The following is a 26,247-nucleotide window of genomic DNA, read 5'->3' on the forward strand; positions in this document are numbered from 1 at the left end:
GAAACTGCTTAGCCCACTCATGGAATAACCAGCCTGGGTGAAATTGCTGTGCTGGAGTCCCTACCATGCTCAGACCAAGCTGTGGTATTCCCCTTTCAAAATACAAATGTATATGGTTAGACCTAGAACTACTTTGCCCTCCTTTGGCACCAGCTGGGGGATAATTTTCATGGCTGACTCTCTGGAGCTGGCAGTTAGCTATTCAGGACGCGAATGCACTCTCTTTTCAGGCTTGCCTGCCTCCAACACAAATCCTCTTGCAGACTGTGTAACAAGTCGTTTACAAAAATGCAGCTCTATGGTCTTTTCCTTCTGCTCCTGACAAAGAGAAGTGAGCCCTTCTCGCAGACGGGATGGTTCCCGTGTGACTCAAGACAGTGTCGGGATGGGCTGGGGCATGCTGGGCTTTGCTGATGTAACAGGCTCCCTGCAATTTTCATTCAGATCTGGTTGGCTGAGAGCTGGCAGAAAGCCTCAGATACGCCTCCAACGCAGATGAGGTCATCTCTGCTTTTTTTTTTTTTTTTTTTTTTTTTTTTTTTTTTGAGCTGCTCCAGAAAGTCTGCGGTGTCTGAACATTTAAGGTCATCATGCCAGTTTGCACACCACCTTGTATCTCTGCATGCGGGAGCCCATTTCTCCATCTACTACACCCCTTCCCAGCACTATCACAGACCCCTCTCTCCCTTTAGAGGGAGAGGAGGAGCAAAGGGAAGATGAAATTACCGCAGTGGATTTTATAATTGACTCTTGCATCCTGATCAGAGGAAAGCATTTGCTGGAAAGATGTTGCAGGACTGCCCAGATCTAACACGAGTGTGAAGTAGCTCCAGGACAGAAGAAACTCCAGACCTTGCCACTAACAGAAGTGAAACTACTCGCCGTGCCCGGTCGCTTCATCCCTTCCCCGCCCTCCCACCGTGTGCCGCGCAGAGATGCATCCAGCCAGCAGAGGAAGGGGTAGGTCTCCCCGGCTGTCAGTCAGCAAGGGCTGCCCGGCCCGGGACGAGCTGATCCCGAAATAAGGACTCGCCCTGGCGGGCAGCAGAGCACTGGGAAGCGCCCGGAACCGCACCGTGCCGGGAAGCGTCGCCCGCTCGGCATCCTCTTCTCTCTGGAGCCGCTGATCCCTCGCTACCTCCTTCAGAGAACTGCCTGTTAACTTCGGCGCCGAGGCCGGGTCTGCCCGCCCGGCTGCGGGCAGGATGGCGGCTATACCATCCCCACTCTGTCCTGGGGGCAGCCAGCCCCTTCCTCTTTTTCGTCCCACCGCCGAACCGCGCGCTGGAGCCACTGTGGCACCGTCGCTTCTCCGCGTCCTGCCGGGGACGGAGAGCCCGCTCCGGAGCGCCTGAGCGCGGGCCGAGCCCCAGCACCGCGGACAGCTCCCAGCGGACCGGTGCGCCCGGCTCCGTGCCTCGCAGCCGCCGCTCGTTGCGTTCTACAGCCGCGTTGTAGCAGCGCGCTGCTCTGCCGAGGACGCCGAGGCTCCCCCCCCAGTCACGGTGCTGCCCACGGCGGTAGAAGAAGGCTTATCTCCGGGCTCGGAGGCTGTCTTCTGTAGATTGGGATTTACGAGCTTGACTGCTGCTTGGTTACACAAGTCTATGGACTCCAAGGTGTGCTACTGAGTTAGAAAGAAATCTGGGATCTGTCACGCTGTGGAAGGGTAAAAGCAACCCTATAGAGCCAGCAAAACAAGCCCAAACCTTCCTACCTCCCTACAACCAACTTTACCCCCCACCTACTGACCGTAAGCATTTCTCCTCCCTTCATTCTCCTTCCTTTGGAGGCTGTAGGATGAGGCATTTCCCTCTGTCTGTCTCGGGGTAAAAGGATACCCTAGGGGCAGCAACACACATCTGGCAGGGATTGAAAGGTTTAAATCCAGCCTCCGCGGCAATCAACAATGGCCAATGAACCAGTGATTCTGAATGTGTATGATATGGTGAGTACCAAACTGTTTTGATTATGGGGAACAGTGGGGCTGGGTGGGAGCTTATGCTTGGAGGCAGACATTGTATGAAGAGGAGCCCAGCACAGTTTCTCAGGGAGGATGATATCCACCCTCCTCCAGCAATCTCTTCATCTAGGCATGTCATGTTCTGGCTGTCAGAGATGATGCTGACCATGGCATTTTTCTTTGAAATGTTTAGCATATTGTGCCAAACTACAAGTAAAACTGTACTGGATTTTCTGCAGAATTTTTTAGGAGCAGTAGTGGGTGAGGGGAGGACTTTTTAATTTCCAGTGTCCCAGTTAAGGAAGGACATATGATCACCTCTCTCTCTTTGCAGGAGCCACTTGTCATTTAATTTTGAGAGATCGAGCACTACCAGGCTGTGGAAAGAGGGTTGGGATGTCATCCAGGGATGAGAAACATCTGTGGAATTGTATTAGGGATGTTGTTTCCAGGTTAATAGTAATCTGAATCAATCCCTTATGCATGAGATCATAGTTAATCATAGTCTCTGAAGGTTAATTGCAGCAGAAGGAGTAAAAAAAAAAAGAACTGGTGAAGTTTCAGCATAGGGAGGAGCATAGGGACATGCTCCTCGGAAATATTTTTTGGAAGTTCATAGTGTAGCAAGTTGATTCTCTTGCTCTCTTCTTGTATAGATTGTAATTGGAAACTACCTGTGCTGAAAAATCAGAAAATCTGAATCCTATCCTTGGCACAAAGACCTAAAGAGAAGATGGCTTGGCTCAACCTGTTTTTCTCTCTGACTTAGCACAGGCTTAGGATAAGCATGTTTGGATGAGGAATGTTTTGATAGTGATTTACTTCCTCCCTGCATTTGTTAGTGAGCTGAAAGACAATAAATACTTTTCCAGAGAGTAGCCACCAAAGAGCAAAGAGTAGGCTCTGGTAAATGCCAAGCATCTTTTTATTGCAAAAATTAAGTAGTCTTTTGTTGGCTAGAAAAGCTGAGTTATTTCCTCATGGAAGGAGGGTGTGGTAAGGACTGTTTGGGTAGGATTGTGTCTGTGAAAGACAGTCTGAAAAGCACAACTAGAATAACTTGAAGCTGCCTCTACCAGAGCTACTATAGGCAAAATTGAGCAAGTTGGTGTAAAGTCTTTCCTTAAGACTTTGGTTTTGAATGCTTAATGGTCTATGATTCTATTCTACAGATGCTTGGCAGCTTAAACTGTGAACTTTCCCAAGCTGTTCTTCAAGCAAGGGCTGGTAACCCAAGCATCTGGTGGCAAGTTCTTGGTAATCAGAGGTCAATATTGCAAATGTCAAAGAGTTCCTAGCTAATAATTTGAAGAAGGTAAAGGGGTTGTGTTGCTCTTCTGTTTACGCACTATCTTCCTTTTTTTTTTTTTTACTTTGTTCTGCTGCAGGCTGTGGTCTAAAGTTTCTCAGCCACTATTGAGCTGTTCCAAACCAGTGATATTTTTCTACTGAGCTGAAAAAATGTGAATGCTGGACAAGCTTTGTCTTTGCGTTTGTTTTTTAATGACACTGACACTTAAGATGAAGCCCTTAGGAAGCTGGGGAAGAGGAAACTTGCTATTTATGGTCACTGTGTTCTGAGATGGAAACCCAGGCACAGTGAACTGAATTGAGATCATCAGTTTAATTCTCAATGACTTTTACTTCCTGGTAAGCCACAAAAACCTTCATGTGTCAGTACTAACTCCATAGGGTTAAGCACAAGTTAATACTCTGTACATAGGGACCATTCTATTTTCATGTTGCATCTGTTTGACTACCACTGAGTCACCTCCAGTTCAAATTCTGCATCATGATTATTGAGGCTACATGCTTTTCTATTGCTGCTATGATTTTAACACCATGGAGTTTGGAATGTAGCCATGCAAAATCTGCACTTTGTTACATTGTGGTGGGGAATTGCGGGGGAACTGGGAAATGAGCACATTTGTTTGAATGGCTGTTGGAAAACTAGTCTTGAAGAAAAAAAGACAGCTGGGGTAACAATTAACTGGATGTAAAGCTCCGCTTTCCTGACAAGCATCATGACCCCTGCATGGCATCTGGAAGCACTTACACTGCAGGAAAGCTTACCCTTAGGGCAGAAGTTCAATTATGGGCTTTGTGCAGCCATGAAATACTCACTCTGTGTAGTCTCATGTATTCAAAGATTATAGCCATTTATCCTTTTACCCATTGGATAGTACTAGGCTTGAGAGAGAGGGGAAAGAAAAAACAACAGCAAAACCTTGTACTTAATAAGGTGCTTTGCAGAAATTACTGAAGCAGGTAAATCTATTTATTAGACTTGTTTTCTTCAGCATCAAAGAACTGAGCAAAAATCACTGGGCATTCCAAGTGTTCAGAATATCTATACCAAAAGCAATTTCTTAATCTCCCAGCGTCCAGGGTGATTATATCTTATTTATATGTTGCTAAAGAACTTCTACGCACCTGTACATGCTTGCAAAAAGAGAGGAAGGGAGAACTTTGCAGGAGTATTTTAAAGAGTATACAGGATGCTGAAGTCTAATTTAAGTGTGCGTGTGAATGCAGAATAATACAGATCAGGGGTTTGGTCATGGATAGATCTCTTTCCCAGTTAGAATCCATCTCTCACATGGACTTAACATAGGCCAGCAGCTGTTTGGAAACCTACCGGAAATAATTGGGTCTGTAAGATCTGTGGCAGTTTGCTCTGATCAGTCCCTTATCACTTTACCTTTGGAAGTATAAATCATCAATTTTCTCTTGATAACTTGCAGCTTCCTTCCCTCCAACTCCCCCTAATAAGCTATTTATTGTAGGTTATCATACTTGGATCACAGGACTGATTTCCTTCAACAAGAATCTCACCCTTTTTTTTCCGTCTTACTTTGAAATAGTTGACTAAATCATTGTAATATTAATAAATGTCACTTCTTTAAATCAGACACAAGAATGACTGCAGATATTGCCTGGGTTTAAATCTTAAAGCACACTAGCTAAACATGTTCAACAAAAAATAATCCATTTGGCAGAGGTTCAAGCTGGGGGCTCTTGTGATGTTTTCAACTTACTGCACAGCACAGTCATGCTACCAAATTTAAAGAAAATGTATTTATATCACTGCTGTCCTTCTTTTATTGCAGGTATAGTTGTTCTGAGTTTCCACTGTCTCTGCAGCTGATAACACACAAAGCTTTCTCTTTGATCTGCTGGCATTTTTGCTTATGCTTTATGCCAGTGAAAATGAGACCCTGAGCTGTTTTGCAGAGAAAAAGCCCTGGTCAATTGGCAGTGTTGATGTAGCAATTGTTTGGATGAGAAGGATGAGTCTTTTTCTCTTCCTTGTCCCACTTTTATCCCATTGACATTGCTTATCATTCTTAGGTAAATAGCATTCAGGTTATAGTAGGCACAGTAGCTCTGAGATTTCTTCTTGTGACTTCTGACTTTAGAGAAGTACCAAAAAATGTAATGATTTATAATGGCCTTCCCAAAGTCTTCTAGTCCTTTATATCCTATACATCATTTGCTATCAGAAGGGCTGATGGCTGTTAGCAAAGAGCAGCCCTGCAGAAGAGTAAATGGGGTTTCTCTTGCTTCACTGATCAATGGGTGACAGTGTTGTCATTTTGATTTCTCTATCACACCACTGAATGGACCAGCTAAGTAGCCCTGACAGAAAGACCTCAGGATACCACTGGCCTTCTTGGCCAAAGTGCATATTTTCGGCTCACGGTCAGCCCATTATCCATCAGGACACCTAGGTCCTTCTCTGCAGAGCTCCTTTCTATCAGGTCAGTCCCTAACTGATGAATGCAATTATTCCTTCCCAGGTGTAGAACTTCCTCTTGTTAAGCCTCACAAGGTTTCCCTCTGCCCAACTGTCCAGCCTGTCTGGTGTGTCAGCCAAACTTCCCAGCTTTGTAGTATCAGCAAACTTGCTGAGAGTGCAGTCTATCCCTTCATCCAGGTCACTGTTGAAGATGTTATGTAAGACTGGACCCAGTGTTCCCCCTTGAGAACATTGCTAGCTACAGGCCTCCAGCTAGACTGGCTGCTGATCACAACCCTCTGAGCTCTGCTAGTCAGATATCTCGCTGTCCTCTCATTTGTTCCACACTTCCTAAGTTTATCTATGAGGATGTTGTGGGAAACAGTGTCAATAGCCTTGCTGAAGTCAAGGAATTCTCCTTAGCCAAGGGAAAATTACATTCCGTTCACTGTGACAGTAGAGTGGGCTCTTAGTATTAGCTAAATGGACTGATATCCTATCTGCAAAGTGAGGGCTGAGGAAACACTGTGGAGGTACCAAAATAGCTCCTCACTCTGTGTGAATACAGGTGAATGAGTTGTAATGCTAGATAGTGACAGTACAGTTACTTGGGTACAAGTCCTAGCCTGTACTTCTTGTACCCTGTCCTATTGCCAGGGAGTGTGTGTGTGTCAAGGCAGAGGCTTTGCAAGTGGGTGCCTTCACTACAGAGAGAATGATGGGGGCAGAAGGTGGGGGGCTGACCTAGACTGACCTTTCTCTATTAGTGGTATTGCAACGTTTCAGCAGTAGGTAGTAGGTAGTACCTACATAAGTAGGTAGTAATAGTCTATCATTCTCCTCGGAAGAAGTGAAGTAGTTCTAGCTGTACCACTGGGGAACATGGACCATGCTCTGTATAGCCAGTCAGCTTCTGATCTCCCAGCAGAAGCTGATCAGAAATTGATCACAGCCTGTGAGCAGATCAGGTGAGTAGAAAAGCGTTGAAGAGGTTGCTTATTTCTGACCTTATAAATGCCTTTCAGCTTTCCTAGGGAGCAAGGCTTGGCAGGATGGGGCTGTATCAGGAAGAGGAAGCAGTTTGGCTCTCTTAATTCCAGGAGGGAGGTAGGGAGGGGATTCTCAAACAAGCAGCTTGTGGTGGGGAAGGCTGCATGTGGTGGTGTTCTACAGCAGACGCTGAGATAGCGTGAGAGTTGGATTTTGTATAATTTATGTGCTCTGAAAAGAGAGGACAGGCCAGTGATCTGTGAGGAAAGGCTTAAAGCTAGAGGGTCTGTATGGCCACTCTGCAAATGCAGAATGCTTTAGTGCTTTAAGCTACTTTCTCTCATACAGAACAGTATGAGAGAACAGGAGATGGGAGCTCCTTTGCTGCTTGTTCTTTGCAGCTGAAAAGCATTTTTCTTTAACATGTACTGCTTGCATCTGATTTGGAGGTAGTGACCTGTGTATACGATTAAAAAACAACGCAATCTTGCTATCCTAGCATTGCTTTTTGTTTTTCTGCACGAGTGTGTGAGACTCTGGCCACTACAGTTACCTGCTTTGGGATGAAAGGAATTAGAGGCTCCTTGTATTTCTAGCTTCAGTACTCAAGGAGTCTTTGAATCTATTTTAGAAGCAGCAGCATGATTGCAAGCAGAACACTTCACTCTGTGGTGTGAATGTTTTAAGCACTGACTACATCACAGAACATTTTATTATCTCTCTGTTTGGAGGAAAGACTAAGTCTCATTCCTCAGATAAATGTCAACACATTTGTGATTACTGTAAGTAGAGGTCTGTGATGCTTTTTAGCTCACTTAGTCAGAAGGGAGAGAAATCCTCTTGTGGGTGGTGGCCCTGCTTCTTGCACTATTCGCTAGTTGTTTGTGAGCAGCTGTGTAGAGAAATACAGCCTCACCTGACTATTTCTAAGAAAGCAAATGGAAAATGGATTTTTTTCATCACATAGCTTGATAGCTGTAGTGTTTCTTGATACGATGAGCTAAAGAGATGCTCTGAGTTAATACAGCAACTTGTGGTCTCGAAAGATAAAGTGATATAGAGTCAGTGGGATCTTTCCTTTCTCTTTTCTCTTTCATACGTTGGCCAGTTAATTTATCAAACAGAACGGAATGCTAAATATTGCCTCTAGGAGATTTTAATTAAATTCTGGCAACTCCAAATATATCAAAAAAGTTGTTCTGAAACAAAACCTCCACTTCTTAAAACACACTAAATGAAATGTTTTGACTCTTAAAAAATGTTTGCCAATCATCTCTGGCCAAAACCGTTTGCCAAATCTGAATCACTTCCATTCTCAGAAACACATTGTTCACTGAAGTTTGCCGTATTCTTAGAAAAGCTTGGTAGGGGTACGATATCCTTATTTATTCTGTGACCACTCTCAAAGCTCATAGAAATTCCTTCTTCCACGAATAAGCTCTGGCTTAGGAAGCTCTGTGTTGTCTTATCTTCTTCACAGGCTTCTTATGGAGTAAGTTTAAAGGTAAATCTTTTAAATTTCTGAATGATGAAGGAAAAGTTATGGTCTTGGGATTTTATTGCTGACTTCATTTATACAGAGCCTTGATCTTCTGTCTTCAAATCATATCACATACAGCATGCTGTGTAACAAGACAGAATGGTGAGATAACAGTTGTCTGGTGTCTAGCAGTAGGTTTCCCCACAGTGCTGTAATATGCCCTACGTAAATGCTAAACTGTTTTTGTTTCTTCAAGTAATTGAACTTGCCACTAGCAGCATTGGGAGGGGAGGACAAGGTGCACCTCAGATGCTTGTTTTCCTTTTCTTCCTGGGGCTTTCATTGGCCTTTTGTGCTAGCTCCTTTATGGGACTGGGTTTAGACTGTTGAACTGTGCTTGTGCTGCATAATAGGTCTTGGGTTCACAGTAAGTCAGGTGAATTATCCCCTGCAAAAATCTGTAATGGCAATAATCATACTGAGATACTTGTTATGGGCCCAGCAAAATCTCTGGGAAGACTCTTCGTTAGAAACCAGAGACTGGTTAGATCAACACTGTGGGTGAGGGAAGGCAGATAGTAGAGAGTTGCTCTAACTAGATGTGAGCAGAATCCTTAGCCCAAGGTGTGGGAGACTACTTCACCTCTCTTGGATGCAACTTGGTGCAAGTGTCTGGCTTCAGAAGTGCATAAATTTGGTGTTATGGCAAATCTGCTGGCAGTACATTCAAATCTTCAAATAAGTCAAAGCTCTAGCTGAGTAGTCTGGCAGTGGGGGAAAAATAAGGCTTTGTTCTGCTTTTCTACCAGACTGCATCAATTCGATTAGAGTGATGACAGGCTGACCGCAGGCAGGCCAGGCACAGACTGGGATTTCTGCCTTGCTCTGCCTGAGCATGGGAAAAGGAGAAGGAAGGCAGTCCGATGGTGCAGATCACCGATGTAGTCAGTGCTTGATTCAGGCATGTGAGGAAAATGATGACGTGGAACTAGACATCCATTCTCTCTTGCATCTTTGGAGAGAGGAAGTTAATTGGCAGATGAAAAGATGCAGCAGCTTACACACTGATCTGCAGCTGAGTTCAGCAGTTCAAGAAGAAGGACTCAATGCAACATCTGATCTAAAGCAATTCAGAAGCTGCAGAGTAAGTGGCATGGCCTGAGTTAATAAGTCCAGTGATGAAGTGTGCCCATTTATGCATAATAAACAGGGTTTTGTTGTCTTAGCAACAGCCTGAAGATGCTATCTGAACAGCCTGTTTTGATGTTGTCAGGGTGACAGGCTGTCTGCCTGTCCATGTTGTTGTGGAGTTTCTCTAGCACTGCAGTCCTTAAGCTGACTCCAGCTACAGCATTCACCCCATCAGCAGCTCATTGAATCTGTTGCCCCATGAACTGACTTGAATTGGTTCAACGAGGATAATGTGAGAATTCTCACTTCTGTTAGTTCTATATGCACTAGGGAAAACTGCTGTACAACACTCTCTCCTTTACTTCAGCATTGGCAAATATAAGAAACCTTGATGAGAACAGTGAGCTTAGGAAAGGGTAACACAGTATGAAAAATGCATGAGTTCTTCTGGAGCAAAACCTCACAGGTCTTCTTGTAAGGCTGGCTCCCATGACAGTGCTGTTAATGCAGATCCTGCAGATTCCAATCTGACTTAGTATCTCTAAAGTCATTTCAGGTTCCTGAAGAGGAAGGATTTGGCTTGCTTATGGACAGGATTTCAGGTGTAAGGTCAGTTGTAACTTGGAGATACAAAATTTTTTTTGCTGCTGCGACTTGTTCTTTAGCCTCATCTATGGGCAATGTCACAATCTGCTAACCTGTCTCTGAGCATGATTCTGGGCCATTCTGAGAAAAATGATTGCTTGCTTTTGTGAAACTGTGAAAGCTGGTGACTAGTGAATTTTCTCTGCTGCTTTTTGTGTTTTCACCAAACGTTAAGGCAGGCTCCTGTTAGAACACAACACTTCTGGCAGCAAGGTTTAGCCTCTGGCTGTCTACACTGTCAAGTTGTTAATGTCCCTCAGATATATATTTTTAATTTTTAAAGAAATCATAGTATTGTTAAAAGTTGATGGGTTGACGGTGCTGGAGACTGTCATTCTTAACTGAAAAGACCTGCTCTGTCTGTTGCAAAGCAGACCTTTCTGCCTCATGTGCTTCTTCTGTTTTGAGGTTTGAGGCACTCTGGTGCCAGGGCTCAGCTGGCCATCTAGCTTCCCATTGGGACAGCCCCTGGGGATCAATTATACATGCAGAGGGGGCTTCTGCTGCAAAGAGCTGAGCACCAGTGGCAGAAACAGAGCCACTAAGTTGGAACAGCTGTCAGATCTGTTTTGAAGGGTGGTGGTGGTGGGCAGCTAGATATATACTTGTGCATTAGTGAGATGGACTGAATCTATATGGGTGTTCTAAGACTTCAAGCCACTTTATTGACTTGGGTTGTGCTTATTTGATTCTTTATTTTGATTTCTCTTGCTCCTGTTGTTATGCCAAGATGATGTAGCTGAAACTGGGGAGGGGAGGCGGAAATCAATCAGTATGTTAGATCTATATTTCTGCTGGGAACTAAGAAAAGCAAAACTCACAAGTCTGTTGACTGCTTTCACAAGCTGACTCAAATTCTTTAGTGGGATGGAGGGAGGAAATTTGATGTCATTCTTTGTAAGCAATGGATGTTCTTGAGAGTGAATGGTCTAGAGGAGTGAAAACGTCCCATTGCTTCAGAGCTTTATCTAATAATCAGTGAGATTTGTCAGGGCAAAATATGAGGTTACGTCCTAAGAATGGAAAATTCGTCTTAATCAGTAAATAATTTTTTCAGCATTGAATATTAAGGTGTATGAAAAAGCAGTGATAAGGGGAAGAGAAATGCTTTTGTCTGCAATTGATTTTTGTTAGGCAGGGATGCTTATTTACATAAGGGATTGCTGGATGCTAGAAAACGCTGAGAGCATTTCAGCCTGTTTAGTAAGTGCCTTCATCATGTGGGTCAACACATAGGTCATCTGCCAAGTGGATGCTGATGGGTTCACATATCTGGGAGATGGAGGAACTGGGACCATGAAAGCTCTGTTGGTGACATGCTTTGTTTAAACTTCAGCCCTGGATCTGTTACTGTGCTTCACCTCTAGTCTTACTTAAATCAACAGCGAACTCCTCAATATCTTCTACTAGTGATTTATACTGTATGTTAATGTAAGAAAAGGTTCCTAGGGTACTGATTGCTGCCTGGGGGTTAGAGTGCCTGAGGACCTCAACGGTGAGTTATAGGTGGCCTTTTCTATAGGTTAGCTTTCCCTAGGTGCATGATGCAGGAAACCTTGAGTATTTCTAGACATCTGTTCTTGGCCTACCTGTGTGTCCTACTCTTTTTGAGGCTACTTGAAGCAGACGACCTTATGTTTGCTATATATTCGTCTTCTCCCAGCTCTGGATTTGCCTGATGAATGTTGGATATAGCAGAAAGAGAAGATCAAGAGGTTAAGCATGGGGGATTAGTGTGAGATGTCATTCTCTCTATCATTAATATATACTCTTGGTGGTTTGTAGAACCTCAGCACAATTCTAGTTGAATGAATTCTGGGCTGTAGGTGAGATGCTTTCTTAGTAAAGCATTTACATGAAAAATGAAGGGCTCCGTTTACCTGCCTAAGCACAGGCATTGGAGGCCAGCTCAGGATATCAACTTGATGTCCGGTTTCCCCTCTATGAAGGTCCAGGTCTCTTCTCTCATGGATCCTGTTCCACAACTATCAACCTTGTAGACATGTTTGGAGTATTCTGAAGCATGATATGTTGAGAGGTTCTGACACAACTGTTAGATGTGTGCTGGGGGAGAATCAGTGGTATTTCTGCATTTGACTACTACCATCTAGCATGCTGATTCATCTAGAGTGACAGAGACCTGGTTAAAGTCCCTGAGGGAGTCAAACTGTCCCTTCATGCAGGTCTGCCACAGAAGCAGACAGCAGGACGCTCAGGATCTGGTCATTCTGGGCCTGTTGTGTCAAAACACATAATATTTGTTTGAAATATTCCTTTAGTGAAGAGTGGATGATTCCAGTGGGAGCTAGCTGCTCCAGGAGGGCGTCTAGGCTGGAACCATGCTGTGGCATTATTCATACTTGTTCTCTGGTCTAGTGAATGTGTATTTTATATAAGAAGGGATCTTTCCTTTGCTTCATGTGAAAGGGAACTACTTTACCATGAAGTGCTGAGAAGTCTTGACTGCAGACACACCATGAGAGTATGGCCAAGTTGCTTCCTTCTGAATCCCTTCTACCAGGCTAAGGAGATTTGGAATTTGGTCCGTGTCCTCCTGAACTAGTGCTTGTACTCATTGTTACTGGGTACAAACAGAAAGCACTTGCTATTCCTTGTAAATAGAGGCCAACTGTACTCCTATTGCTTTGTTTCCTCTTAAGACATTTTCAGGTAGAAGCCAGTCTTTGTTTGCCCTGATTCCTTAGTTGACTATGCAACCTGAAAGATAATGCAGCCTCTCTTCTGAGTCTATCCTAGCATTAAGGATGGGCAGGCTAATGCATCGTCTTAAACTACCCTGTGATGATGGCATTATTGAAAGGTGGGAAGGCAGTGTTGGATGTTTTAGAATCTGCAGAGGCCGGAGCAAAAAGTGCATGTTCTGAGCTGAAATCCTCCCACTGGCTTTGGCTGATCTGTCCACAGTTCTAGTGCTCATTGTTCTTGATTGCAGTGTCATTTGCTGTGCCTTTGTTCACTCTAATTTTTATGGCTGCTTGTTATCCAAGGCAGCTGGCTATCTTTCTTTGGAGATGTTGGAATGTTGCATGGACCAACTCCACTTCCTGCTGCTGAAGCACTGTGCTTCATGGGCTTGCTACTGTGTGGATACTGAGGTCAAATGTTTGAGGAATGTTTTGTACCAAACTAAAACAGAACAGAATAATTCTGGTGTGAGCCAAATAGAAACAGATCAAAGAGAGGCAAACTGAATCATTCCATTTCAAGCTCAAATCTTGGGACTAAAAGAAAAGTACTACAACATGTTATTTTTTTTTCCTTAAGCTTCATAAGTGAAAGGTGGCTTCTCCAGAGCAAAAGCTTTCTGGAGGATGAACAAATGCAAACCATATGAACCCATGCAAATTTTGCTTCTTTTTCTGTCTGTGGACAGTTTTGGCTCTTCCCTTGGATAGTGTGCTGCTGGCAGGAGACAGAGGCCATGGTAGCCAGAGGCCTTGACAGAGCCAGGCAAGCAGGAAGGATGCTCCTTGGTGGGAAAGGGAGGACAAAAAGTCATCTGTCCCACACCTTGTTAACTGGATTAGTTCTTCCAGCCTTGCAGCACTTCTAAGTGATTTTTCTTCTGTCCCTTGTATCCAGGCACAGCTAATGAGAGGGGCCGTTTCTTCTGGGTGTTGAATCAGAAGGCAAGAGAAAAGGAGGATGTGAGGGAGATGCTTGTACTTCAGTCCCTCAGAGTATTTCTTCAGTCTAATGGTAACCAATCAGAATTTGAACTTTTCAGCATCCTTTAAAATTCACCCTCTTTCTGGGAGGACAGTAAGGAGCAAGATAAAAGTGGCAATAAAACTGACCTCTTCAAAATCCTTTGCCACAGTGAAGTTATTCTAGGAAGCCAATGCATCCATCTGCGGCCTTAAGTGCTGTTTGCTACATGGCACGTTATTGAAATGCTCCAAGGATTCCCTTTGTAGTGTGTAATTACTTTGAGATATGCAGCTCAGTTCCTGTTGCAGCTGTTGTTTTGGATAATTTTGATACAGTTAAAGCTCTTGCTGGATCAAACAAATATGCAAATGGAAATTTTTAAAGTTTATGTGAAGAACAAATTAATATTCTCTAACATATCAGGTACTTAAAAATCCTGTACTTGGTGCATCTGAACTGGGATTTTACTTCTCACACTCACAGGACTTTGAAGCATGTTTCCAGCTGTCTGTTACCTCTCCAGAGGTCTCAGAGGTGTCTCATTAAAGCTGATGTTAAAGCCTATTAAATACATGAAGGTAGCTTCTAAGGATGCATCTCATTTAGCAGAGTTGTCACTAGGAATTGGCTGAGATCGTTCTGCTCTGATCCCCCAGTGACTGGCGTAGTGAAATTACCTTGAGAAGAGCAGAATAATACCTTCTGTGTGCTAGGAGACGAAAAGCAAAGTGTCTGGAAAAGGCTGCTGACTTACTAGGGGCGTGCCAACCTTGTCACCTTCTCTCCCTACCAGCTCCCCACCCTCCTTCTTCAAAATGCAGCCTCAGCTTGCAGAGCTTGCAGATGGGAGGCATCTGTCCTTGAGCTCTGTGTCTCCAGACAGTTAATTATTAATCATCGCAATATCCCTTATGTCAAGCATCTGAACTGCTCATGAGGCATGTAGAACTGTTTTATCAGTCAAGTCAGTAAGGTTTCAGTGCCCTACTGCTCATTATTTGTGATATTGTTCTCTCAAAGAGCTTAAGTACTTGAGGACAGACAAAAACACCCAGAAGTAATGGTAATCTCGTCTGAGCCCCACATTTGATGACCTAGTACTCCTAGAAACATTCTGTATGCCCAGAAATAGGGGCAATATGTGTAGGAACAGGGAAAACAGAACAGAAAGTTAAGCTTGCATCATGGATCCTGCAGTACTGGTGCTATACCACTGGGTGTGTTTGGAATGTAATGCTACTGCAGTGTAGATATTGTTGTCCTTTATGAGTAAAAATCTCCTTGGAAAGGCACCTAAATAACATTTAGATCCTGTGGATTCAACTAGATACCTGTCTGTGAGATGCAGTTTACTACTGCTCGAGGAACAGTGAGACATGTGAGCTTGTGTGAGGCACCTGCAGTTTGTGTTCAGGTAGTAGGCTAGTTGTGGGGGGCTTAACAGAGACAGACCAAAGAGCGGCCATGAAAGAAGTCACTCAGCTTGTGTCAACGTGTAGGTTGTTTTTGAATGTTGGGAGTATTCAGATATGAGAACCTGACTTCCAAATCCTTCTAGCTGGAACTATCCTAGTAGGAAGGGAACGGTGCCAGCACTGTATTTCAGTTTTACTTGTGCTTACGTACATTGACACGGATCTGGAAAGAAATCAAAATCCCAACTCCTTTTCATTTATCCATTGGACGGTTTTTATAAGGAGTAAATTTGTTTCCTTCCTCCTGTCTGCAGAAAAAGCGTTTTGAATAATGTCATAGTGCGAGGGTCACCCAAACAAAAAGAAAGATACAGAGCAGTGTGGCACAGGATGCCTTTACTAAATACCTTGGAGTCTGCAGCTGTTGCTAGACACAGTGGTAGTTCTCACTAAACATCAGGCATCTGAGCTCTTTTCAAAAGTGTTCTGGGTAATCGGAAATCTCTCAATAGCAAGAGCATTTTTCTAATAAGTTGCTTGAGCTGACAAGCAAAAGCAATGTTATGCTTTCCTGCCTCCATTTAAAACCTTACTGTGTGAATTCTTAGGTATGCAAGTGAATGAACCATTAAAACAGGATCATGCATGTGACTTAGCGTGCTCTTTTCTTCCACTGTGGTACAATTAATGCTAAGCTTTGCTAGGGCTTCCAATTCTCTTCCATCCTTCTGTCTTTCCCAGGATGCCTTTATGCAGAGTGAAATAAGCGATGGTGAATCTCACAGGATGCTTTTTTTTCTCAGTGAATCAATGATGGATTGTCACTGATTAGCATAGCTAGGGTTGACTTTACTCATATTTCATTCTATCCTAAGATATCATGATAGCAGACAAACTTGAATTTGTGTATAATAATAGAAGGGGAGAGATGTTTTTTTTCTTTCTTCAGTTCAAACATAACATCATGTTCAATGACACCACTGTGTTTTTGTGAAAAGTACAAGTGCTTTGAACATGTGGGAATCAAAACCTCTAAATAGATTGTGTAATGCTGCCAACGAAGCATGTCCTTGGACCCTAGCCGAGAACAGACAAACCTTCATTTTGACTAAAGCACTGGATTTTTGAGAAAGACCAAAACTATAGTCCTAGTTTCATCACACTCAACACCCTCTCCCCTCTCCCCCCTACCCCCTCCCCCCATCATACTCACAGCAAGGTGCTTAAATCTCTTTGCTTTGGTTTGCCTCACCTGTGGGAAGGGAAAGAGTGCTCCTGTTGGGGTGGGTAGATATGACTGTGGGATGCCAAAGGAGTTAAACGCAAACAGCTGCTTGGAATCTGAGATGTAACTGCTTGGCCTGGGTTGAAGGAAGGGCAACCAGCAGCAGGGTTTCTGGGAGGTGAGCTGGGGGCCTGCTGATGGGATCTGCCTGACCCATGCCCATGGTGAGTGGGCTTCCAGCCCAGCTCTTGCCACCTCACTGGCTGCCTCTGACTTTTATGTGTATGGGATGATCTCCCCTGTTCTTGCCTCCTACCTGGGGATGTTTTTTATCGATCAGCCCATGCACCTGCTCCTGGCCTTTGCTTTTACTGGCCTTTGATTGCTTAGGGCAGATGAAGTGTTTAGAGGCAGCTGCTGTTTCTGTCATTAGCGCCAGGCTTCCTAGGAGAATGCTGCTGGCTTTGTGACAGGCTGAAATCTGAATCAGAGGGAGTGTTTTGCTTTAGCATGTACAGAAGGAATGGGAGAGCAAAGTAAGGAGGAGGGGAAGATGTCATTCAATTTGCTATTCATTTAATTATGCTAGGAAAGCACAGGCAATCTGAAATGATGGTGTGCAAATTGCAGATGTGCATATTGCAACACACTGGTATTGTTGTAGATGTGCAGTGAGTGAGTAAGAAAATAATGTAGAGCAGAGGGCCATGTACACTGTCTTGCTAGAATACATTAGTTCCTTGTGAGCAGTTCTGTGCTCTGGGGTTGCTGCCGATACTTTCCAGTTTAAAGCAGTTTTCAGTATCTGCGTTGTGCTGCTGTTGCAGGTGCTGTAATAGGAGGGTGCCCAGGAGATCTGTGTAGTCTTTTCAACCCTGGCATATGGTCCTTTCTGTCTTCTCTACTGTACTTCCCAGTGCTTCCCTGGAGAAGGAAAAAGCTGTTATCCTCATCCCACAACTGAGGAGCTAGCATGCAGAGAGAATGGCTTGTCTAATGCTTCGGTGTCTCGTCGTTGTGCTGTCTCTTGGGATTTGATTCAGCGTTATGTTTGTGAGACTGTTCTTCCTTTTGTCCAGCTGTGGCTGCTGAAAGTACTCTGATTTCTTTTTAAGGATTATGACAAATGTCTCCGTGCTAAGCATTTTATTGAAGCTTCCCAGTTTTCCTGTGCTTTCCTGGATGATGGATTTCAGATAGTTTCCAGCAGTGGAGAGGATAGTGGGTCAGAAGCACTCTTCCACAGCTCATTTTTCTTAAAATGAAACTGCAGGCTCTGTGTTGCTATCGTGATTCCAATTTGAAAGGAAACTCCTAGGACTTCATGTTGTACTGTTGACACCAACAGGATCAAAGATGGCTCTTTCCACACCAATTAACTTACAGAACAGCTCTGGTAATACAATTCAAGAGGCTTTTCTGAGAAGATGTCACTTAATATACAGGGGTAGATGAGCCAGAGCTAGAAGAATTAATGCCCCACTTATTTCCCATGACCCTGTATAAGCCTTGGTCTGAAATAGAAAGAGATGAGGAGAAACAGTCAGTCCTAGTTTTGCCCAATGGCTAGGCAACAGGATTTGCATGTATGTTAATCTACCCAAACTCATCTTCTGCTTTAGAAGCAAAAAAAATTGCTTTGGGTCAGCCTGAAGTCATTATGCTGGCCAGTTTATACAGATTATCTTTTAATTTGATGGCTACTAGATTTGAAAGTGGTTTTGTGTTTCATCTGAGACTTGTCAAAATAGAAAGCAACCTAGGATTTGGGGGATTGGGATACAGTGGCATTACACACTGGGGTTACTGGAGATGGTGTGTTTAAATACTGCATGCACATCTATGTTCTGTGGATGGTTTGACAGACTGTAGGCTTTAGGAAAGAACTAGTCTAGCAAAGAAGGGGAGAGAGCATCTGTCAGTAAATAGGTGGATAAAGATGCTCTGTGCTGCTTTTAAGAAGCACCAATCATCTTTATAACTTTGACAGGTGGCACAGGGGCAGGGAGGGGAGGAAGAGATTCAGTGAATCGTGTGGGTGGTGGAGAAATTAATCCTAATGAAATGGAAGAGCAAATCCACAGTGAGCAGAAAGCTTTGGATTTCTGCCTTGCTGGATATGGATAAATGCAAGAGAATCCCTTTTGCATGCAAGAGCTAATTGGGCAATTACCATGTAATCTCAAAACCATTGCTTAAACTGTATCCCAACTATCAAAGAGCGAGAGACTCTCTTCCAGCATTTCTCTGAATCTTCAGATAGGAGTTTGAAATAGGTCTCCACTGCATCTTTCTCTCTCTTCTGGGAAATAAAATTTTGTTCCTTTTTAAAATTACTGTTATAATATGAGAACTCACTTTCAAGAGGTTTGCTTTTCTTTCTTTCTTTTTTTTTTTTTTTTAATGTTTTCATTATTCTTTACGCAGAAGAGAACACACGAACACATGAATGGCCAAACTGGCTCGGGACAAGGGTTCATCTAGTCCAAGACTGTTGTTCTTCCCATTGCTGGAGACAGAGCAGAACAAGCATATAACATTTCTGGCTAACTCAGAGTTTATGACCCATGGCTCTTTCTTCCTTTTGGTTCTCTTGAGCAGATGCATAAACCCTCCTTTACTAGGAAGTTGGCAGGTCTGCTCCCTATTGTGAAAAGCCCCCCTACCAACTACCCTGCACTGAAATGTCTGCCACTGGCTTCTTTTGATGGATCTTGTAGCTGACAGTGACTCGTCAGTTTCTATCTCTGTTTTTCATGCCACCTGCAGAATCCTATTCTATTCCTTTGTCTCTTGACTAGCTATATGAAGAATGTCATAACATTTTTTTTAGAAATGGCAGTTAGCCATGTCAGTAAGATCACTGCTTTCTTGATATTCACTGACTTCCAAAGAATATCGCAAAGTGGATTTCATGGAACTCCCCTTACAGAAATTATGTCGACCCTTACTCCAACAATCATTTGTATTGATCTGTTAATTATATCCTTTATTATAGCTTCTGTTAGTTCATCTGGACTAGATGTCCAGTTCACAGATGTGTTGTTCACTGGTTCTCAACCTGTCCTCAGTTTAAAGATTGGTACTACAGTTGCTGTCTTCTAGTGTTTGATTCCAAAGATGCTTTACAGTAGAGAGGGTGCCCACGATAATTACTAGTGTCCTTGTTTTACTCTTCTGTCTTTATAGTTCGTCTGAAACCTTTGCACGTGCATTGTTCTGTCCCTGGAATTCTTCAGGGCTGATTTTTGTCTGTTCATATTGTATACTCATCTGTGTCAACCTTAAACAGAGCCTCTTCTGGTTTCCTCACTCTTCCTACTCTTTCTGCAAAAAATAAAAGTGGGAGGTTCAGGCAGGGGGATATCACCAGTTTTATTTTAGTGGAAACAAGAAAGTTCTGATGCAAAGATTTTATTTAGTTTCTTTGCAATAAGTATGTCCGTTTTAAGCTCTCTGTTTTACAGCTTTGCTATTGCTTGGCCCTACAGGCTTTTCTGATGTGTCGAAGGAAGGATTGATGGAATAGCTAAATGTTACTGGAGAGGCTATCCTTACCTTCTTCAGGTCTGTCTAAAAGCTGTAAGTGACAATGTCTTTATTTGCTGTTAAAAAACCCCCATACTGAGGCAATTTGAGTGAGGCGATTTGGATCAGTAAAAGAGCTCTGCATATTTAGAAGTTTTCTAACCCCCTAATGTATGGGTTCATGTTATCTAAATATTTTGCGTGACTGGATTTGAACTGAAACTTCAGTGTTACGATGGTGAATGATTCTGTGCTCCAAAGAACTTGTCTGAAGTCTCCTCTGAGCAATGGTATTAAAGATCAATACTGAATTAAAACTTTAAAACTCAGTACTGATTCCTGTTTACTTCAGACATCTTCCCAATGCTTGCTTATGATGTGAAGCATGTTGTTTTCCATCTCACCTTTCTGTTGAATGTAGTTGGTATTCTTTTTCTCTGAGGGAGAATTTCTTCTTTAGAATTGGCACCAACACAGTGATTCAGCATTGAACTGGTCTTGCTCTTGTCCTTTATCTTTGACCATCTCATCTGACAAATGTAGAGTCTGTGCCTTGCTAACACTGAGTTGGAAGGGAAAGCCAAGAAAATACCTGCAAACACAACTGCTCAAACCCCACTGGCATTAGTGTTGGAGTGAGATAACAACCATGGATACAAGACATTTAGAAATACAGATGACTGCACTTTTTTTTTTTTTTTTTTTGCTAAGAGACGAAGATGCATTGGTGGCCTGTATTTATACATCTAGCACTGTTTTCATGCTTGGTTACTTGGAAGTTACTGCTGTTGAAGGATAGAAAACCAAGCTGTGTACTTATGGCTCACAGTGTACAAATATACCTTTGAGGATGCAGCAAGCTGGGAGAAAGTTGAGAAAAGTGCTTTGTGTGTATTTTCATTGCTGAAAGATGCTGGCCTCTGAGCAGCTAACCATTGACACAGCACAGGCATTTCAAACATTCCTTTGGTTGTAGTGTCCAGTCAGTTACACCTTTGTTCCCTCTCTGAAGTTTTATATGAATTACATTTTTAAAATTGTTTGGATCTTTTTCACTGGCAGAGAAGCTGAGGAATATTCTGAAGTGTGAAGGGAAAAAACAGTAAAAGGAATTATATAAATGATACCAAGCTTACATTTCATAGCGCAAAAAAAGGTTTACCATAAGATGAAATACAGTATCTGGGCTGCTGATCTTATTTGTTTGACAAATGTGTTTACCTCTTATATGCATTTATCTAACTCGGGAGAAGGCAGATAAATGGAGTGGGAACTGAATGGTCTCAAATCTATCCACTCGTCACTTCAGTGACTTTCATTCCTTCAGTGTCCAGATATTTCCTTCTCATATAGGATTAAAAATCTTCATTTTTCTTTTGGTCTACAAGATAACTAACTTACAGATTTAGTGAAAGAAATGAGATCCACATCTGCTGCACAATCTCCTTCATCTTTTGTGAGAGTTATGTCTATATCTCGGTGGGGTCCAGTTGCGTGGAGTTCTGCTTGTGTTCTCCTGCCTTACTGTCTGAACATTGCATAGAGCCAGTGGATTGCTTTAGAAAGAGTGGTAATTTCTCAGGTCTCTGCCTGTCAGGGCAGCATTTTTGAGCGCTCACAGAACTTGTCTATTGAGTTGAGTGACCTATTATTGCACGGGTTTTTATTTTTAGTACTAATCAAAATGGGAGTGTTCTGCTTCACTCCTAGAAATGAGTTAGTTTGCTTTTGAGAGCTATGGATCCTTGTCAGCTGAGACAAAGTAAGGCCTTGGTTTTTCTGTAATAGGTATCTGAGCATCTAGACTGTTCTTGAAAGAAGTAAATTGTAGGGAGAGTTTAATCTGAGAGCAGATGTCTTTGATACTAGAAGATGTTGTGAGCTAGATGAGGCATTTACAGTGTTTACCCTGTTCTCCTGTATTGGCCTGGCCACAGTTCAGATTAGCTGTCTACTCTGCATGCAGGAAAATTTTTTGGCAGACCTCTGAGGAATCTGACAGATGGTACCATTTGCCTGCTGTGGTACAGATATTCAATCATTTCCCTTTTAACTAAAATAAATAGAAGCCAAAATGCAATTGTAGTATCTAATGGACTTTGATAGAGAAATAAAACTGGGAGAGTGAGGTGGGATATTACTGGTGAAATTTATTACATAAGGTAAACTATTCTCCTTGATCTTCCTGATCTGTTTCCTCATCCTGCCTTTCCCCTTCAATCCTTGATCTCACTATTTGTGTTTCAGATGTACAGGTATTATGAGATGTGTGTCCATGGAAAAACCAGCCTGCTGAATTGCATGGTCGTTTCAGGTTTTCTTCTAGGCATATGCACAGTGGACTAGCATAGAAGTTATGTTTTAGCATTAGTCTAAAATTTTTACCATACCCAGTAGATGGAATTACTTAAAGCAGCCTGAGTGATATTTCAGCACTGGTCTCACAAATGCTGTGGTTTTTGGAGGGAGGAGAGAAGACAGGTTTAGTGTTTTCCATAGAAGCTGCACATGTGGCCTGGTTGTGCCTGTCCCTGTGGTGGGGGTGTGACTCTTGTGAGAAACAATCACACAGGCTGTCCCACTGGAGAGTCATGCAGATGGCCATATTTCAACCTGAAATTACATGATTTTCACCCAAGACAGTGTCTTCATAGTAATAAATGCTGAATATTTGTTGCTAAGCTCTGGAACTATCTGCCATTCCCATCTTTTGATAATGGATCACCATTAAATGGCATTAGAGCCACACATCCAGTGCTGCTTATTAAATAAAGACAGTGGGAATCCTTGAAGAAAAATAAATCCCCTGTAGCCCTCAAGCAGACCAGAGTACAGCATATTGCATGAGAGTCATTAAGAAACTCCCACAGCTTTTTAATTTTTTCCCAACCATCATGGCATGCTGCATGTATTAATCACTCTCTTGCATCTTCATATGGGGGATAAAGTATCCTCAAAGCTGTTTGTCAGCATCCAAAGCTGAGTGTCACCATTTAGAAATGATTACTCAGACTTCCTACAGTATTAGTGGCTAGTGTTGTTTTCAGTCATTCTAAGTAGTGCTAAAATTACCCAGTGTGGAAGCCATTTGGTCATGAGTTATAGAGGAGTCACTATCTGCACTTCTGTGCTTGCTGTTTTGCTATCAGTTTTGTACTTTGTAGTAGACAGGTATTCCAAAAACCAGTGTGACATTAGACTAGGTTACATGGCAACCCATTTTTTCAGACAGTGACCTTCGTAAGGAAATGTTCTTTGCTCTGCTCTTGTATAGTCCTCTTCAGAGCAGCGGGAATTGGCCTTTTGGGGCAGATGTATTTGAATTCCCATGGCACAGCGACGTTTCATCACTGCTATGGCTGAGTTCCTTGGCTTCCGCTTTGTCCCTTAAATTTTAATATAGAAGCATCACTGCAATGCACTTCTTCAGTAATTGTGATGCAGACAGAGGCTTTATGATTATGGCACAAATGTACCCATATCCTTTCTCTCGTAGGAAAAGACAATGCAGAGAGATGAGGCACAGTTTAGAACTGGCACTGTATTTGAAGAGTTTTATCCAAGACAGGACAAAGCAGCATAGGAAAAAAGGACAAGGCTTGCTGAGGAAGGCTGTGTTTCCCTGTATTTTCCTAAGCTAAGCTGGTTAGAAACACTGCCAGCTAGGCATGGCCCCTGGAACCTCTCCAGGAAAAATCTCAGCTTGCACAGTTAAAGGGTTTCCCCCATGCATGCTGGAGAACAGATTCCCTTCTTAGAAGCTTAGAGATAAATATTGATTTTTTCAATAGCAAATTAATGTTAATGGCATCCGGCCAATTTCTATCATGGGCGTAGTGAGATATTTTGAAAGTGTTCCACCAAAGCCAGCAGGGATTATGGCTTCCTTGGGTGCAAGCAGCCCACACCTCTGTCTTCTGACAGCTGCTGCTGACTCACGGGCACAATTGCTCCTGGCAAGTGGGTGAGAAGGTCAGAATGAGAATTTACAGGTCTGTATGGCATGTAAACACTGAACTTGGTTTATGGCCTTACACAGCACTTGTATGGGCAGGAGATCTAGAGAATGTATTGTTGGTTTTGTTTTGTTTGTTTTTAATGGTTACTTTATTGCCCAAGGGGATCCATGTTCACTGGCAGTAGGTGTAACTCCTGGCTGTAAGGTGCTGCTGTTGCCATTAGGAACTCCAAGGTGAAGTCAATGTCCACGGACTTACAGCAGAATGAGAATCTCATGTCCTTTTTTGACATTCTACCTATGGGATTGTCCATACAGTCCTTCGGTGTTTTGTGTATGGAGGTATGAACGCACTTTGGTCTCTTATTTGAAGCTAAGATAGTTTTCTTTTGGACAATAATTTTCTTTACTTTAAAGTTGATGTACCTTTTCTTATTAACGCCTTACTGCTGAAGAAGTCAGCATTTGTCTAACAAATCCTAGCCTGCCAGCCAGCAGATTCCTTTGAAGTTGTCCGCTGCCTCCCTTGAGATTCTGCAAAACAGGTAGAAAGTAGTATGCTGTTCTGTTTTTTATGAAAGGAATGGAACAAAAGGTCTGCTTATTTCACTGCCTGAGGTGTTCCTGGCTCTTTGGTGACATTATGAAGAGACTTCTTGTCCCTTTGTGATGGCTGTAATTTACAAGGACCTTGTTACCTTAACCTTCTCTGAGTAGTTATCCATATAAGAACTTAGCAGAAGTCAGAAGTTGCTTTAACTACTTTCTTAGTGTAAAGAGAGCAGATGTCACTGCTTTTTGTATCTAGGAGATACATGTTGTCCTTGGTGAAATTATTAATGGAGTAAGCTATAATGCAGAAATGATGGTAGTCTTGTAAATAAGAAAGGCTGTTGATATGAAATGAAGATTGAGTATATTTGGATGATTTGGCTGTCTAGGTAAGTGTCAGAATAACTGAAAGAATCATTGTTTGTGCAGAAGGGCTCCAAGAGGCTCTGATGGCTGTACCCATGAACTGGATCCTGCTGAACAGTAGTTCATTCTTGAATTACTAATGGATGGAGAGTGTATAAGAAAAGAAGATTCAAGAAAATCTGCCCTACTTGGTCAGACATGGGCAGTTGGCATTCCAACACAAGTATATGTGTTCTGGCTAGGCAGAAGCAGCCTTAGGGAGAACAGGACAGAGCAGAAGAATCAGTGTTGTATGAATACTTGGCCACTAAAGGAGAGAAATTCAGGTACCTGAGTAGGGTGAGAGCCTCTGGCAGAGAATCCTTAACTGCCTGTTTATATGGTGGCATGGATCTCTTTCTCTCCTGATGGACCTGTTTACGTGCACATACATCACATTGGTGGAGAAGCTATAGTTAATGATTATGGTGTTCATCTTGGATGTGACAGGCTGACGTTCAAATTCCTGCTACAAATCTGCCAGAGCAGAGAGAATCACTGTGCATTTGAGCACCTCAGAGCCAAGCTGCAGATGTCTGACAATTAGCTGCTCTATGGAGAGCTCAGGGTGCATGTTACCTATGGCCTGGTTTTCCCAACAAAGGCAAATATTTGGGTCTAAGCAAACTTGATACATAGACTGGAAACCACATTTTCAAAGGATACACTAAATGTCACTTTTCCTTCTGTACTACTGCCTGTCAAGACAGGACTAGCTTCTGGACAGAGGTGGTAAAGAGCCACAGTTGGGCAGCCTCTTGAATGTGCCAGCTCTTGAGGAAAGCTGTTGAATGGAAAGGTGAAGCACAGAGCCCTGAGGCCATGCTGCTGGCTCTAGGTTGGCCATGACTTGCCTAATAATTCTACAGTCTGCACTCACACTTCAGAGGCCCTGAGGTAAGCTGGACTGTAGGTTATTAATCTCCCTGTGGTTTTGCATGAGTCAGCTAATATGGTCTTTGGGAAACCTGCTTCCTGACATGCCCAATGGACTGTGCTGAGGGCTTCCAATGCACATGGGTAGCAGGATCCAAAATATGCTCAGCTGAGAATGTTAATAGCTTCCTAGATACTACCAGTGTAAAATGTTTCAGGCCATTCAATACTTCGCCATGCACAGGCACACTAACACTTTCTTGATATAGTTTTCAGTCATATAAATCTTTCCTTGTGCTTTCTTACTGCCAGAAAACTCAAGAATAGTTAGCTTAAGTCTCACTTCATTTTAAACTGAGTGCGATACTCCTACTTGAATTCTTTTGTACCATTCTTCAAAAGTCTTCTTGCATAATTCATGTCAAATGTTTGCAAATTTCTCATCTGTAGTCATTGCCTTGCCAAGCTATTAACTCTTTTGTATTAATTCTCTTAAGTCAGTCTGTGATCACTTAGCTGTTCTTTCTGAAAACTTCTCAATTTGTCATTGTGAATGCATCTCAGGGAAAGGTACCGGCACTTAGCTGAGTTCATAGCATACACAAGTTCTCCAGGTGTATTTCTTGCCTTTTTCCCCCTTCTAACCTCACTTTCTTTTGTCCAAGTGG

General features: G+C 42.8%; 1 protein-coding gene across 2 annotated transcripts in view; it reads left to right on the plus strand.

The window, feature by feature from the left end:
- The first annotated feature begins 561 nt into the window (after positions 1 to 561).
- The window catches only part of LOC125695411 (deubiquitinase DESI2-like), a 56,173-nt gene continuing 30,487 nt past the window's right edge, over positions 562 to 26,247 (plus strand). Inside the window, exon 1 of one of the 2 annotated variants that reach the window (XM_048949791.1) lies at positions 562 to 1,948. In XM_048949791.1, coding sequence (XP_048805748.1) covers positions 1,910 to 1,948 — 39 coding nt within the window. In that variant the 5' untranslated portion in view covers positions 562 to 1,909. Of the gene's footprint in view, positions 1,949 to 16,454; positions 16,485 to 26,247 lie in introns of those variants that run through there. The other variant, XM_048949792.1, reaches the window with a different exon arrangement.

The sequence above is a fragment of the Lagopus muta genome, chromosome 6, assembly GCF_023343835.1.
Source record: "Lagopus muta isolate bLagMut1 chromosome 6, bLagMut1 primary, whole genome shotgun sequence".
Classification (NCBI taxonomy): Eukaryota; Metazoa; Chordata; class Aves; order Galliformes; family Phasianidae; genus Lagopus; species Lagopus muta.